We start from the raw sequence: 14,662 nt of genomic DNA on the forward strand, positions 1-14,662 counted from the left end.
TATTTCTTTTTCCCTCCTTTTTTTCTTTCTTCTTCTCACTTCAAGTTTAATTTTTGCTCAGCAGAAATGACATTTTGCCACCCTCTAAGGAAATGATATGGTAAATGTATAGGAGAGAAGAAAAAGAAGAAGAAGAAGAAGAAGAGGGAGGCATTGGTGTGCATAAAGAAAGACAACAAAAACAAATAGGGGAAAAAAACACCCAAAAATAACAAGTCAGCTATCTGTCTTACCTGATCTTGTTACCCTTGTCCTGGTTACAAATGGGCAGCAGGTCAAGCAGGACCTTATAGAAGTAGCGTAGGGTAAAGTCTATACCCATCACTGCAACTGCATAACCAGGGGCCATCTGAGAGCTAGAAAGAGAAGAGTGACAGAAAAGAAGAGAAGGACAGGAAAAGAACAGACACAGAAAGGCAGCATGATGGGATTAAAATAAGAAGTACCAGTTTTTAAACTGTTGCTGTGATTGTGTGTTAAGTTCAGTTATCCTACAAGTCAATAGTCAACTTTCTGCAGACTTTGCAGGATAAGTTAAATATTTACAGACACCCTCAATGATCCCCATTTACCTGCAAACTGGCAATTACTGTTTATGCGAGCTACAGACTGCATGATGATATGCTTACTGAGCCAGTACACAACAAACTAATCCTGACTCATCAAACACCCTGATACGCACTGTTTGTGTGTATACTGTACATGGGCATGGACCGTGGTAAACAGTTCTTTTTACACTACTGCAAGTGGTGTTGCCGCTATCACAGTGAGCGGCATTTTAAGCTTGCTGAACTAGAAACATAAACACTTTAATCTCAGTTGCAGTCATAGGATTCTTAAAGCCTCAGATTCTCTACTAAAAGAGGCAGTGTAGAAAGCAGTCTGCAGTCATTTCTATGATAATTGGCAATGCACAGGATGTTTTATCCTTATGGCTTTCTTGTGTCCACACCAGACATATGGAGGTGTAAATTCATTTGCTAAAGAGCATTTGAGAAAAGGAGATGCTTGAAGATGTCTGGGACTGAACCCAGTACATTTAGGTGAATGATATTCTACTGTAAAAACAAAAAAGAAAGCAAATACTGTCTCCTTAAGTCTTATTCAGATTCTTCTCTGACTTCAAAGATAGTGAGACAAGGCTGAAATTACTTCTAGGCTGAGAGCCTAAAAATACGTCTTGGCTCATAATGATGAAACTGTCATATTTGATAATGTGTGCTCTTAATTTTGATCATTGCTCATCACTAGTGGTTCTTGCCAAAGCAAATGCCCATATAAGGTGTAAAGATTCACATAAAAATGTAGCACTGATGTAATGTTTTGAAGGAGCAGACATAACTTGTATGAAAATGGATATCCCTATGTGTAGTAAAAATAACAATTTGATAAAGCACAGGGGTTTACCTGGAGGCATGAATGGTGTGGCTGATGGTTACAACATAGCCTGCCCCACCCACATCCAGGTAGGGCCCCGTGAAGGTGATGAGGCCAGGGTTAGCCACTGCATGCTGGTACCTACACAACACATCACACGGTCAGAGGCCGGGGTATTTTGTAAAGTTGCAGAAAACATGTACAATCAATGCAGGTCTGACATTTTGTGAAAACACTTGCCAGGGGTGGAACTGAAAAATTCTTTTTGTTATTGATCAACACCAAAAAGCCTTCTGCCCATTGAGATCGACCTCTACAAAATATGCTGATAGAAAAACAAAGAAACTAACCTGACAAACTCACTCTACTCTACCTTTAGGGTAAACACTGATGAAAAATATTATGTTATATAATATTCTATTGGCTATATAAAAACTCATCACAAATCTAAGGCTTGACAAGATTCAACTCAGTAACAGCTATAAACCCTTTTTAAGCAAGATGCACCTACAGTTTATACACACACACACACACACACACACACACACACACACACACACATACACACACACACACACACACACTCCTTTCTCCCCCTTCACACCCTCCAAAGTATGCCTCACCATTGTCTACGGGTCGGGTCGAAGGCTTTGTCCATCAATGATCCTGGGTAAATCCGGAGCACCCCACTGGGCGTTGCTATGTAACGCCGCACAATGTAGCAGTTGAGGCTACTCATTTCCATTAGTGTCATCCACTCATCCGTGACGTGACTGGTCGCCATAACCTCGTTCCTGACAGAGGACTGCCAAGGGGAAGGATGGAGAGAGAGGGACAGGAGGGATTGTGAGGGTGGAAGAAGAAGAAAGAAATTGGGGAAGGAGTAGAAAAGTACAAGTTTTAATCTGTGGTTGGCCAGAAATGTAAGTTGGCTAAAACTTTTGGCAAGTCTGCCTCCAGTCAACCCACAAAAACCAAACAGAAATAAAAAGTGACAACTCCTCTAATTTCAAGTCTTAACTTGGAAGTAGAACTGAATTTTTTCAACTGTGTTACTGCTGCAGACAGTCATACACATTTTTATCAAATATGATGTTTTCAAGCTCAAGAAATCACAAATGATAAGACTCAGAAAACCAGTTTTTTCTGGACTGAAACTCTATTGCTCCTAAAGACGTGAAAAACACCCAGAAAGATCAAATCCCAGGACCATTTCAGAGAAGCTTCCACATTTGAAAGGGGTGATGAGATCACTGGAAGAGGCCTTACAGACTAGCCTGGGAATGAGAGCTGGGCCTGTGGCTTTGAGTTCAAACTCTAACCCCCTACTCCCCCCCTAGGACAGGAATGCACACAGATTGCCAAAACCACATGGGGGTTTGTCTCCTTCTTAAAGATGCAGAGATCAATTTAAATTTTGTGAATATTAGTTTTAATATTAGTGACCTGAAACATTGGGCATCCTTGTCAGATACTGTAACTGAGGGAAGGTTATGATCAAAAAGTACATCCAAAAACAAGCATTAAAAATCCCCTGAGCTCTCATAGGACACATTAATTATGTGTGACAGTGCTTCTACATACTTACTCAATATGAATATTTGTGAACATGTCTGTAACCTGACCGCAGGGCTGGTTATGTGCCATGTGTTTTTCCAGGTAAACACATGGGCCAACATTAATACTATGTTTGACAAGGTGTGCCTTCAGGCCAGCCTCAACCCTGAGCTATAGCTGTGTTGCCATGCTTGTGTACCTTGAGTCCTGGGTTGGCTATGAGCCTGGTATTATCACTCAGGTAGGCGGTGTAGTGCTCCACCATACGCTTTGTTTCTGGCTGACTGAGGTGCTCATAGGGAGAGGAGAAGCTACCAGCTGCCAACATCACTGTGGGGGACTCTGGGAAAGATACAGAAAGGGAAAAAGGGACAGTCAGAAGTGCTAAATCAAAGTTTAAGAGCTGACTATGGATAAAAATAAGTAATTGTATACATAAGTTTTGACATCATAGTCCAGGTCTGCAGACTAGGTGTTTTTCTTACCGACGGTGGCAAGCTGTTTGAAGTGCAGGCAGGAGCTGGGCTGACCCAGCAGGTCTAAACGATGGTAGAGGAGCTTAGAGCTGGGAGCGGTGTTCAGATTCTTCAGCTGCTTTACTGGAATCTCTGGCTGCACATACACTATGCACAGGATGAATGACGTGTCCTGAACCTAGAGAACAAGAAAAAAGAGGTGCTTAATATATGCTTTAAATTAGAAATCCCCTCCTGACATAGTTCCCGGAAAAGTTCATTCTCCGTGTATGCTCACTGAAGGTTTCAGTTTTCACATCCCACTTGTGTAAATTGCATATTGGATTACCTTCCTAACTAAATCATGGTCATAGGGACAAATCTTTAACTCAGATTTAAGGTGAGCACACATAATCTTTCCCTCATCTAGTGTTAAACTGTGCACACATCAAACATCCAAGTCTTTTTAGTGAAAGGACTTTAAGATGAACATATTCCAGATAAATCTGCCGGATGCAGTTAAGCAAGTTAAGTGCATAAATCTGCACATTTCTTTGCACTAACATATGATACATTTACTTTTAGTGACTGGAGTAAGCTGATGAATAAAATACTGGGTGGTAGTGATGGTTATTGTACACTTGAGCCCCACATATTTTGTAGAAACTAGAGGCAGGAGAGACGATGACATTAAACACACTCCCCATCTCCATCTACCCTCTTTCTCCATGTTTAATGTTAGACATCACAGCCAGTGTTTTATAGGCTGCAGGCGTCTTCCACAGAAGATAAGTGTGTCCTGTTTAACAACTGTTATCACCCCACCAGTTCTTAATGAATCATGCAGGACTAGCCTCGTCCCTATATTATGAGGCCCTGTTGCTGGATCATGTAAACTGTCATGGGGAAACAGAAGAAAATTAACTGCTAGTTTTATCGTGATTTTGGTCAAAAGTACAAAATCTGACAATATGATCTATTCAGAAATAAGTTCCCTGAATATAGGAAAGAACAGCGTGGGAACAACAGTTTCTTCTCAATTGTTGCTGTCTAGGTCATTTTTCTGGCTGTGGAACATTCATTTTAAGAAACAGAGACAGCTGTCCAAGTCATGGCAAAGGTGACGTGTTTGAACTCTTGTGTCTGCGTGAAAAAAAAACAAAATGTCAAAAGCTTTTAAAAAGGCCAAAAGTGAAATGTCTACATTAAGTGCGATAGTTTTGCTCCTGCCAAAAACTTTAAATGTCAGAAAGCAAAAAGAGTCAATACAGCGTGATGTTATTGCTGTCCTGTTGCCATTTGTTCCTAACACATGACACTTCTAGGCCTGAGAGGAAAAGCAGATTTGAGGCGTAGACAGTTTCTGGGTGTGGGAGTACTTGGTTTTTATTACAACCAACTAATTTAAGGTGGCGGAGTTTTGGTGGAGACACAAAGGCTGGGAGCATAAATCTTTATACTGTTTTTAGACAGTGATACAGAAATGATAAAGACCTATAGACAGCGAGGGAAGACACAGACAGAGTCAAGTCAGCAGAAGAGTATTCGAGACAGTTACTTTCCCACCATGACAAAAGCTCAATGGCTTTGAGCCAAAGATCATTTATCCATGGTGTGACTACACAGGCCCTGGATGTATTTTAAAAGGGTTCGCTCAGATTTATTCTGGCGTACTGACATTCAAGTAATGAAAAAATGGTTGGTATAGGGTTTATAAGTTCATTTACAATTATTGTCAGGCAACATAATATTGTATCTTTTCTCTTTGGGAAACAATAAAATTACACAGAAAATAGGAAAAAGATGAGGTTGAATGTTCTTATTTCAAACAGAAGTTAAACGTATGTAAGCTTGCTTATTTGCATGCGTCTTTAAGTCAAGTCAAGTCCAGTCAAATGTATTTATATAGCAGATTTCATCCGGCAGGCGTAAACTCAATGTGGTAAGTGTAAAACCAGTGTGAAATGTATCAACTAAATGCTGATTTGTAAAGGAAAATGTTAGGTGGTGAGCCATTTACACCATCACCTACCAGCTTCCAGGCGTAGCTGACGTTGTATGCATCTTTGCTGTTGTCCCTGAGTCGATTGGTGTGCCAGGACAGAGAGGAGTTGACTGGCACAACAATGATCTGACTGCCCAAAGGGAGGCTGCAAGAAATACAGACATTGTAGTAATCATAAAATACACATTAAACATGCTATGGACTGATATATGTGTCCATGTGTCCATGTCATGTGTCCTCAAGGTAATTCTGGTTTTGAATGGTTTTTAAAGTGGCGCCTTAATCATCCTTTCTCACCTGAGGATATTCTGTCGTACAGCAGGGAATCCAGGGATATTCTCATAGTGGATAATGTCTGTGTGCAGGGGAGGCTCCGTCATCAGATAGGGCCGTGTTAGTGATGGGTGCATCAGGGTGTAACCTGGGAAAATCAAACAACCAGTTGAAACACCAGCATTATTGATTTATGCTTTTATATACTGAAAACACAACACCACCACACAGTAATAACACAGAACTAATAAAAACAGGATCTGCACACATCGTTAAAATAATAATGCACCAGCAGGGAAATTCGTGGTCACTGACAAACAAGGGACACATTCATTTCAATTCATGATATCATGAAGTTAGCAATGTGGTGTAAAAATGAATCAATGGAGGATAAAATGTCTGTCTGTGTGTTTTCATACATTGTGAGTTATTTGGCCAATTTCAGCATGTGATATTGTGTGAGATATAACTAGTTACAGCTGCAGCTTTAGAGAGCAATCAGCATCTGAATCTGATCCTCCAGTGCTGTGTACGCTACAAAGTCACAGCATCAACCAAGGAGGGAACTAACTGTACAGTTTAAAGCTTCTTTCTCCCTAAAATCTGAAATTTCACTGAGCAGTACCGACAGCAATAATAACCTTCAAAGTGTTCCAAAGGCAGCAACAGTACTCTCTGCTAAGAAGTGCAGTCCATTAGTAAACACATCTCTTAACAGTAATGGTTATCATTCTGAGAGATAGAGAGACCTCAAGAAACACAGGATTGAAAGCCCATCTGTGTTCAAGTGAGTAAACAAACAAAATATCATGTGCTTTACTCAGTTCAAATAACGTTGTGTGTATTTAGTGAGAAAAAGAGGGCCTGTATTTATCAGAGAAGCAGCAGACTCCTAAAAAGTCACAATTCCTACATGCCTTCCACGCAAAAATATTTCCAGTGTACTCCTCTACTATTTTAGCTCCAGGTCCGGAAGCTTCTTGTCAGCTGAGTGTTTACCTAAACTGTAATTGGCAGCAGACAATTTGCATGCCAGCTAATATCTTTAATAGGAGTCATTTGTCAATGTTTACTGAGTTGTTGCACTAATAGGCAGGTGCAATAATAAGCTATAATTTGATGGCATATTTATTACAATAACAAACATTTTAGAGAGACTCTTTGAATGGCACAGCATAGGAGCAAAACTCACACAGCTGCAAAAACTCACTTGCAATAAAGAGAGGTTTTGGTTTGCTTAAAAATTCTGATGGTGGCTAACACTCACGCAAACCATATAAGTCAATAATTATGTCCATGTTTTATGACTTTCCTCCACCACTTTTGCCCCTCCCACCTTCCAAAATCCCCTCTTTTCCAATCGTTCTTCGCACCTGCCCTTCACTCTTCAGTTTCTTTAATCCTCCCTCCTTCTTGCCTCTAAATAGCATTGCACTGCCTCCCAAGCACTAAAACATACACAAATCAAGTCTGGTTGCAGTTGTTTTTTTCAGATTAGATGCATCTGCTTTCCCGGGTTTATTACCATTTGTGCTTGGTAAAATCCAGCTTTAATTTGTAATGTTTTCATTGGGGGTGGTAACTTTAAAAGATAAAGATAAAAACTGAGTGAAAACAGTAATGCATAAAGGTGTGAAAATGGCCAGAGCTCTATGTACTTTGCAAACTCTTCTCTCCACATTCCTGACATTCCTACTGTCTGTTTTCACTGCTGAATCGCCCCTGTGTTGGCAGTGATGGCCGCAGCGAGCTTTCAGAGAAGAGACAGGACTGCAACTGCAAATTTGGATCAAGTTCTGAACAACAGTCAGGGCAGATTATGAGTCGACAGGTACTCTCGATTTATCTTCCCTCCATATTAAGGAAGGAAGATAACATTTAATTAAATTAAACTCTTAGATCTGGTATGAAAGGCACCTCAGTAAAGGTAAATGTTTGTGTATAACCTATAAATGTGATAAAAACTTAGCTTTCAGTTTATTTTAGGTTCCATTTTAATACCCAGATTTAGATCTTAGATTTGCAGGCTGCTTGGCAAGATGACAATTTCATCAAGCATTTTTTTTCAGCCAATATTACTCAGAATAAGTAAGAGGAAATAATCTGTAGCTATAGTGCCATTTAACTGAACCCGATTTATTAATGGCACAGTTCTCCATGCCCACAGGGCACACGTTACCTGTTGCACGGCACCACTTCAGTCAAGATCACCTCAGCTGAAGCCAAGATAAACCAAGACCGGACATGAGCATTACTACCCTGCACTGTGGCAACGCACTGAGACATGGCTCAAGAGAGAATGAAATGCCAAAGAAATGCCAAAACTACTTAGTAGATGTCAATTAAGTCTAATAAGGGATAATGGCTGTGGAGGACATTGAGACAGACAAAACAAAGTGTAATTCCATTTGTATGTAAAACAAGAACCATTTGGAGCACTTCTCTATGGCTGTGATTAATAAAGATTGATACTCTGAATAGGGGCAGAGTTTGTTAGATCTGAAGATAGTATGTTGCTTGTTTTGTTAACGGCTTAAAATTCTAATTCTGTTAATTTTGCTGACCACAACTTACTGTTTATAGAGGGAAATTTAGAAAAAGGGAACCATTTTTTTGTCCTGTGTGGGTAGCCATGTGAATTCTTATGTGTTGAAGAACACAAGTTTATGCATATGTGGGAAAGTCAGGCACCCAAAATAAATGTTTTCACTGGAGCAGAGTACTAACACTTTGCCAGTCTTGTACGGGACTGACCTTTGTTGTCGATGAGGAAGGTGTATGAAGCCAGAGAGTCTTGGTAGTAGGTGACATCCTCCAAAATGTAAGCTAGATTCACATCCACCCCGACCACGCCCAGGAGCAGGTTACCAAAATAACACGGCCGGCTCACAGTCATAATAAACCCTGGAGAAACAAGAAGGGTGTCAATGAAATTCATGCAATGACTCAGAATGGTTAGCTTATCTTGTGTTTTCAGTTTAGCTCTATTGCGTTGTTCATATCATTCATTTCTGTGCAGTTCAGATAAACCCATCTAAATTGTTTCATTTTACTTCTCTAAGTATTTTAAGTAAGTTTTCATTAGTCTGGTTCCAGACTTCAGAATTGAGCCCACATCTGACTTGTGCAATGGTTGAAATAGGTCTGGTTTTGCACTAATTCCCCAGATGGAAAAATAAGTGAGCCAATCAGAGTTTTGTCGGCTGAAAAAGCAGGGATCAATCAACTTCTAGAAATGACTATAAGGCTATGCGTTTCTTACCATTTAAATGTAATACTGTTTCATTCATGCAGAGTTGATTAGTTGATCAACAGAAACTTAATCCACAACTATTTTGATAATGGAATAACTGTCTTCGTGATCTATTAAGCAAAAATGCCAAATATTTCCTAGTTTCAGCTTCTCAGATGTGAAGATTTGATCAACTGAATATTCTTGAGATTTGGGACTATTGATCAGACAAAACAAGAGATTTTAGAGAAAATATAAGTGTCATTATTTACTCATTTCTGACTTGTTATAGACAAAATCATTTCTCAGTTAATCAATAATGACAATAATTGTTAGTTGCAATTTAATTCACTGTGATTTAACTGATTGCAACTTGTTATGGATAGGAACCGGAACTATCTTGGCTATAATCTAAACTAACAGTACTTTTCAGTCCAGTTGGGACCAGAGTACTCACCGTCTCCCATGGGGTCAGAATAGGGCAGGCTGAAACGGGCCAGGTCTATCATGCGGTTGGGCAGGTTGATATAGAAGCGACCCACTGTTGTCTCCAGGTTGCTCAGCTGGTTCAGCACCATCATGCTGCCCTTCATCACTGGCATCATGGAAGCACCTGCTGTTCCGGACGAGGATGCCATAGATGAACGGTCCCGGTCGGAGGTTCGGTCGACGCCGTACTTCACCGAATTCTGCTCGGCAAGGTCCCGCAGGAAGGCCAACTCCTTCAGACCTGTTACTCCCTCTGAAGGAGAGGGGGTGGGATACAGAGTGAGTTTAGAACAGGGAGGATGGGACAATGATGGGATTTGTTTGATTTAATCAAACAGGGATATTAAGAACAAAATCATAACTGATGACATTTACTATTACTGAACAGGGTAATTGTGCAAATAAAAAGAGGAGGGAGTGATTGAAGAGATAAAAAAGCTCTTCACTCAAATTTCCCCACTGTTCTCTTTCCCCTCTAGCAGTAAAAGATTCCTTTAAGGAGTTAGAAAAATATATTACACTCCTGCCACAAAACAGGGGCTAGATTCAACAAGACTCTTGAGAGGTGTATTTTGAGAACAATTACCCTCATGCAGTTTATATGGCCAGGCAGCATCTTACTTGCATGAAACAGTATCATTAATCTAACAACAAACTTTGACTACTTGACACCACTCAGACTTTGGAAGGAAACTGATTCGGGGTCAGCAGCTCAGAGATATTTCATACATGCAGGCCCTGGCTTGTAAGTTATGATCTCTATAAGCTTTATTCGTACAATCCTTCACATCTGCCAAACACAACTGTCATGTGTCAAGCTCGGAGATCACGGCACAAATAAATCCCTCATCACTTTAAAGAAAATCTGCAGCCGAGATGTTATTGCACACTTCAGAACTTAGACACAGACTTTATCTTTCCAAGCCTATAAAAGGTCATTTAGAGGGTACTCGATAACCATGACTGGCCCTCACAGCTGTCACCTGGCACATTTGGCATCCTACAACCTATTGGGAAGGATAGAGCACAGAATGTCTGCCAGTATCCAATCATTGACAGGATTACAGCAGAATCCCTATTTAATGCCAAGGCTCTGCTCTGCTGATCATCACGCTGGGCAACTGACGGGAGGCGTGTCGTCATGGGTGGCAATGTCAAACGAGCACAAAGGAGAAATATCGCTGACAGCACAGATTCTGTTTACCATCATCTCTGAGGGAGTATCTTCATTTTAGGACAGATATGATGGTCTATATAAAAACATATGCAAAGGCCATTTTTAGAATATTTTGATATCTGCATTGTTGTAGATAATTTACCAGCAGGCTGTCTGGAGTTAATATCAATTGGCCAAAACAGTAGAATAATAATTGTATAACTTTAAGGGCTATTAAAGGCATTTTAGAGGTAATTATGTTTACTTTTGCACTGCCAGTCTGCCACACCTACAGTACATATCAGTGTGAAGTAATCCATCATCACCCACTTGAGTTGTCTCCCTATTACTGTTCAAATGACCTAGCTAAGACGAAAAAATAAAAACATGCAAGTTTAAGAGTAACTTCAGAGGTGGTAGGGGAGATAAAAAAAAGCCTTTTGTGTGTAATCATATCCAAATAACTCAGACTTGGAACTTTATTTCCTGTCATAACCCCCCCACTCCCACCCCCAAATTGGTGTTCTATAAATATAATGTGTGGTGCAAAACAAGTAGGCAACCAGTTTTCTTCTTCTCTGCCTTTTGCTGCAGCATTGCTACATTTCTTGGCATTACATTCACTGTTGATCGGTGCAAGAGCATGAAACTATTGTGTAACCCTCGTGTTTGTGCATATACAGTAGGTGTGTGTGTGTGTGTTTAGTAGGGCCCATGATTAAAAATAAAACAGGGACCTGAAGTGTCTAAGCCTCAATGTACCTGAATGAACTGAACTGACAAGAAATCAAACCCAGTGCTGTTGGCTGCCTTAAAATATTATGAAAAGTCTCAAATCTCAAAGACAGCTGAAATAATTAGTTGATCAGTTAAATGAAAGAAAACAATAAACAAAAATTCAATAAGTGATCATTAATTATTCATTCCAGTTTCTCAAATTTGAGCATCTGCTAGTTTTCTCCATTTTATGTAAGTGCACAAAGAAAAACTGTGGGTTTGGGGTGGTTAGTTAAATGAAACACAATTTCATTTTGGGCTCTGGAAAATTGTCACACACATTTTTCTTTGTGTTTTTTTTGGTCATTCTATGGACCACATGTTTCACTAAAACCATAAATACTGCCTTGCCTCTGTCAACCAGTCAAATTGTAGTTTACATTCATGTCTGTCCAGACTCATATTATATTGAAGACTTTGAAGGAATTTAATAAAAGGTTTCAAGTGTATTTTTCTTGTATGTGTTTACATTCTAAGCCAATAAAGCTGATTCTCACACACAGAAGGACCTCGACAGTAGAGAAAGCTTCAGGTATGACACAAAGAAGCTACAAATTCTAAAATGTAGATGTTTCATACACATCTTCAACCTGGCAGCACAGATGATCTATACAATCACCACCGTTTAAAAGTGAGTACCTGAGATTAGACTTTGTCATAATCAGTATATGAATTCATGAGTTACAGTTAAAAACGGCAACCTTGACCTTTGACCACCACATTTTAATCAGTTTATCAGTTTATCCTTGAGTCCAAGTGGACTTTTGTGCCAGATGTAATGAAATTCCCTCCAGACTAGCCTGAAATATCATGTTCACGAGATTGGGATTGATGTGAGGTCACAGTGAACTTGACTTTTGACCATCAAAATCTAATCAGTTCATCCTTGAGTCCAAGTGGATGTTTGTGCCAAATTTGAAGAACTTCCCTCAAAGTGTCCCTGAGACATTTCGGTCACGAGAATGGGATTGGTCGACAGATGGACAGATGGACTGACAGACAACCCGAAAACATAATGTCTCACTGATACACATGCAAAATACAATCAGTAAGTAAGGATCAACATTAGTAGAAACTAGTAGCAAACATATTCTAGTTTATGGGACAGCAGTTTATTCTGGTAACCTTACACTGATAGGGGTGGTTGGTGGGCATCTCATCAGTGCAAACACACACACACACACACACACACACACACACACACACACACACACAACTCTGCATTATACTGCCAAAGGACTGCTGATCTCCTTGAACAATCAGCACTTCACATTTGGCAGGGGATGCAGGGAATAAGACACACACCCACAAGCGGGCCTTTCAGCTGCATGCAATAGCATCAGCAACAAAACAAATGTTTTTTTGGATATGCAATGCTAATAGGACGATAGATTTCTGCATCCTTTTCATCATGGAGCTCTTTAAACGGCCAAGGTCCTCTGTCAGTCACACACAGAGTGAGCAGTACACCCTTTGAAGTCTCACTCTCTCCTCTCTTAGATGTACCTAATTTCCATTCTCTGATGCAAAAATGATTAGTATTAATGGTGGACTAATGCATGCACAGCAGAGGTGAGTGTTTGTTTGTGTGTGTGTGTGTGTGTGTGTGTGTGTGTGTGTGTGTGTGTGTGTGTGTGTGTGTGTGTGTGTGTGTGTTGCAGAGGCAGGAGGGAATTAGAGGAGGCAGATGGATGGACAAGGACAATAAAAGAGGAAAAGGAAGCATGCACACCAACACCAACACCAACACACACACATACATACCCAACTGAAAACAAAAAGCCTTTGAGGTTTCTGAGCACCTCTCTAACCCTCAGTCTTCTCATGAGCACATTGTACCCAAGAACACAGAGAAACAATATCTAACAGACAGAAACAGCTCCCACTAAAAGCCAAAAAGCAATGAAGCTCCAGATACAGTATGTGCAGAGCAAGAAAATAAAACAACATTTCAGTGGAGAACACGTAGCATTCACAGAGGGCAAAAAGTGGTCGGCATTTGATAGTCTTTGACTCCTTTGTCCTTTATTTCCAAAAAACATTATCCTTTAGCTGAGTTACTGCTCTAAATATCTAATTAACCTACAAGGTTATTCTGCACTTCATTTAGAAACTCTGCAAATACTTGTGCTTACTACTACTTACGATCCAGCACTATATAACAGTAAAAATGTTAAAGTAAAATGCTACTCTCTGTCTTTCTCTATCAAAATGCAATTTTCTGAGCTGTTTTTGTGTCAAGAGAAACTGAATTGTGGTGTATAATTGAAACTACTCTGTTTTTAAAGACTTGTTACAATATGAATGACTTACCATTCATCAGAGCGTAGGTGAGGATCATGACAGAGTTGTTGAGGTGTCTGTTCTCCTCTCTGACCACACTAAGAGTCGCTCTCTTCTCCTGCTCTGAGGACTCTCGAGACGTGATACCAGATGACAAGTAGATGATCACCATGTCTGTGGCTGGCAGGGGACAGGAACACAATTAATATGAGCTAAAACAACAGGGGAGTTGATTATTACACAGAAAACTGATTCCTAAAGATTTGTTTTCTTCTGGGATTCTTACTGGTACTTGCTGCTTGCTTGCTGAGGCTGGTGGTGTTTCGGAGCAGCTGGAAGGCCTTCTGGAAGCCTGCTGCATGCTGTGTAGTGCTATCAGAGGCCTTAATGTTGGAGATGAAGGTGGTCATCTTCCTCTTGGTCTCGCTGGTGGCTGGAGACAGCAGACTCTTATAGCACTGATCCAGAGAACAGGAGCGAACCATCTCTGCCACAGACAGAATGGAGATCTGGAGAGGAATGATGATGTCATCAAATGTCATCAAAAGGTTGGTGTTCGAAAGAATGTTTGGGTGCTCTTCAAACTTGGATACAGATATGGATATTTCTTAATAAAGGACTGTTCAGTCACCTTGTCATGTTCATCTATGGCATTAAGGATAACCAGTGCAGAGTCCCTGGCAATCTGAAGTTGGGTGTCAGTTACCGATGCTCCGTGGTCCACCATCACTACAATGTGTTTAGACTGGGGACGCACTGCAGACACATACACAGGCCTGCAAAAAAATATACACATGAATACTCACAAACTTGCATGACCAGTTGACACACTTAACTAATCCAATGATAGATGTTCTGATCAATTTAGAATATTAAGATTTACTGTAAAAGCTTTCTTTCCAGTGCTAAATTTAACAGATGAACATAGATGTTTAAAAGATTAAAACTAAACATTTCTCAGTCATAGTGTCTTTTGTCTTTCATTCCCTCATTAGTTTTCTTTAAAAAAAGGTTTCCCTCAGCCTGGAATCTCAATTTTCACAAGAGATTCCCAGCAG

At 40.2% G+C, this 14,662-nt stretch overlaps 1 protein-coding gene across 1 annotated transcript in view; it reads right to left on the reverse strand.

Annotated features, from left to right (window-relative positions):
* Positions 1 to 14,662, reverse strand: part of cachd1 (cache domain containing 1) — an 86,377-nt gene that overhangs the window by 12,023 nt on the left and 59,692 nt on the right. The window contains exons 6-17 of the mRNA XM_053322154.1: positions 14,236 to 14,380; positions 13,897 to 14,113; positions 13,635 to 13,784; positions 9,357 to 9,641; positions 8,422 to 8,571; positions 5,692 to 5,815; positions 5,422 to 5,539; positions 3,420 to 3,588; positions 3,134 to 3,276; positions 2,001 to 2,182; positions 1,408 to 1,518; positions 234 to 356 (exon numbers count right to left, since the gene is read on the reverse strand). Coding sequence (XP_053178129.1) covers positions 234 to 356; positions 1,408 to 1,518; positions 2,001 to 2,182; positions 3,134 to 3,276; positions 3,420 to 3,588; positions 5,422 to 5,539; positions 5,692 to 5,815; positions 8,422 to 8,571; positions 9,357 to 9,641; positions 13,635 to 13,784; positions 13,897 to 14,113; positions 14,236 to 14,380 — 1,917 coding nt within the window. The remainder of the gene's footprint in view (positions 1 to 233; positions 357 to 1,407; positions 1,519 to 2,000; positions 2,183 to 3,133; positions 3,277 to 3,419; positions 3,589 to 5,421; positions 5,540 to 5,691; positions 5,816 to 8,421; positions 8,572 to 9,356; positions 9,642 to 13,634; positions 13,785 to 13,896; positions 14,114 to 14,235; positions 14,381 to 14,662) is intronic.

The sequence above is a fragment of the Scomber japonicus genome, chromosome 7 (assembly GCF_027409825.1).
Source record: "Scomber japonicus isolate fScoJap1 chromosome 7, fScoJap1.pri, whole genome shotgun sequence".
Taxonomy (NCBI): domain Eukaryota; kingdom Metazoa; phylum Chordata; class Actinopteri; order Scombriformes; family Scombridae; genus Scomber; species Scomber japonicus.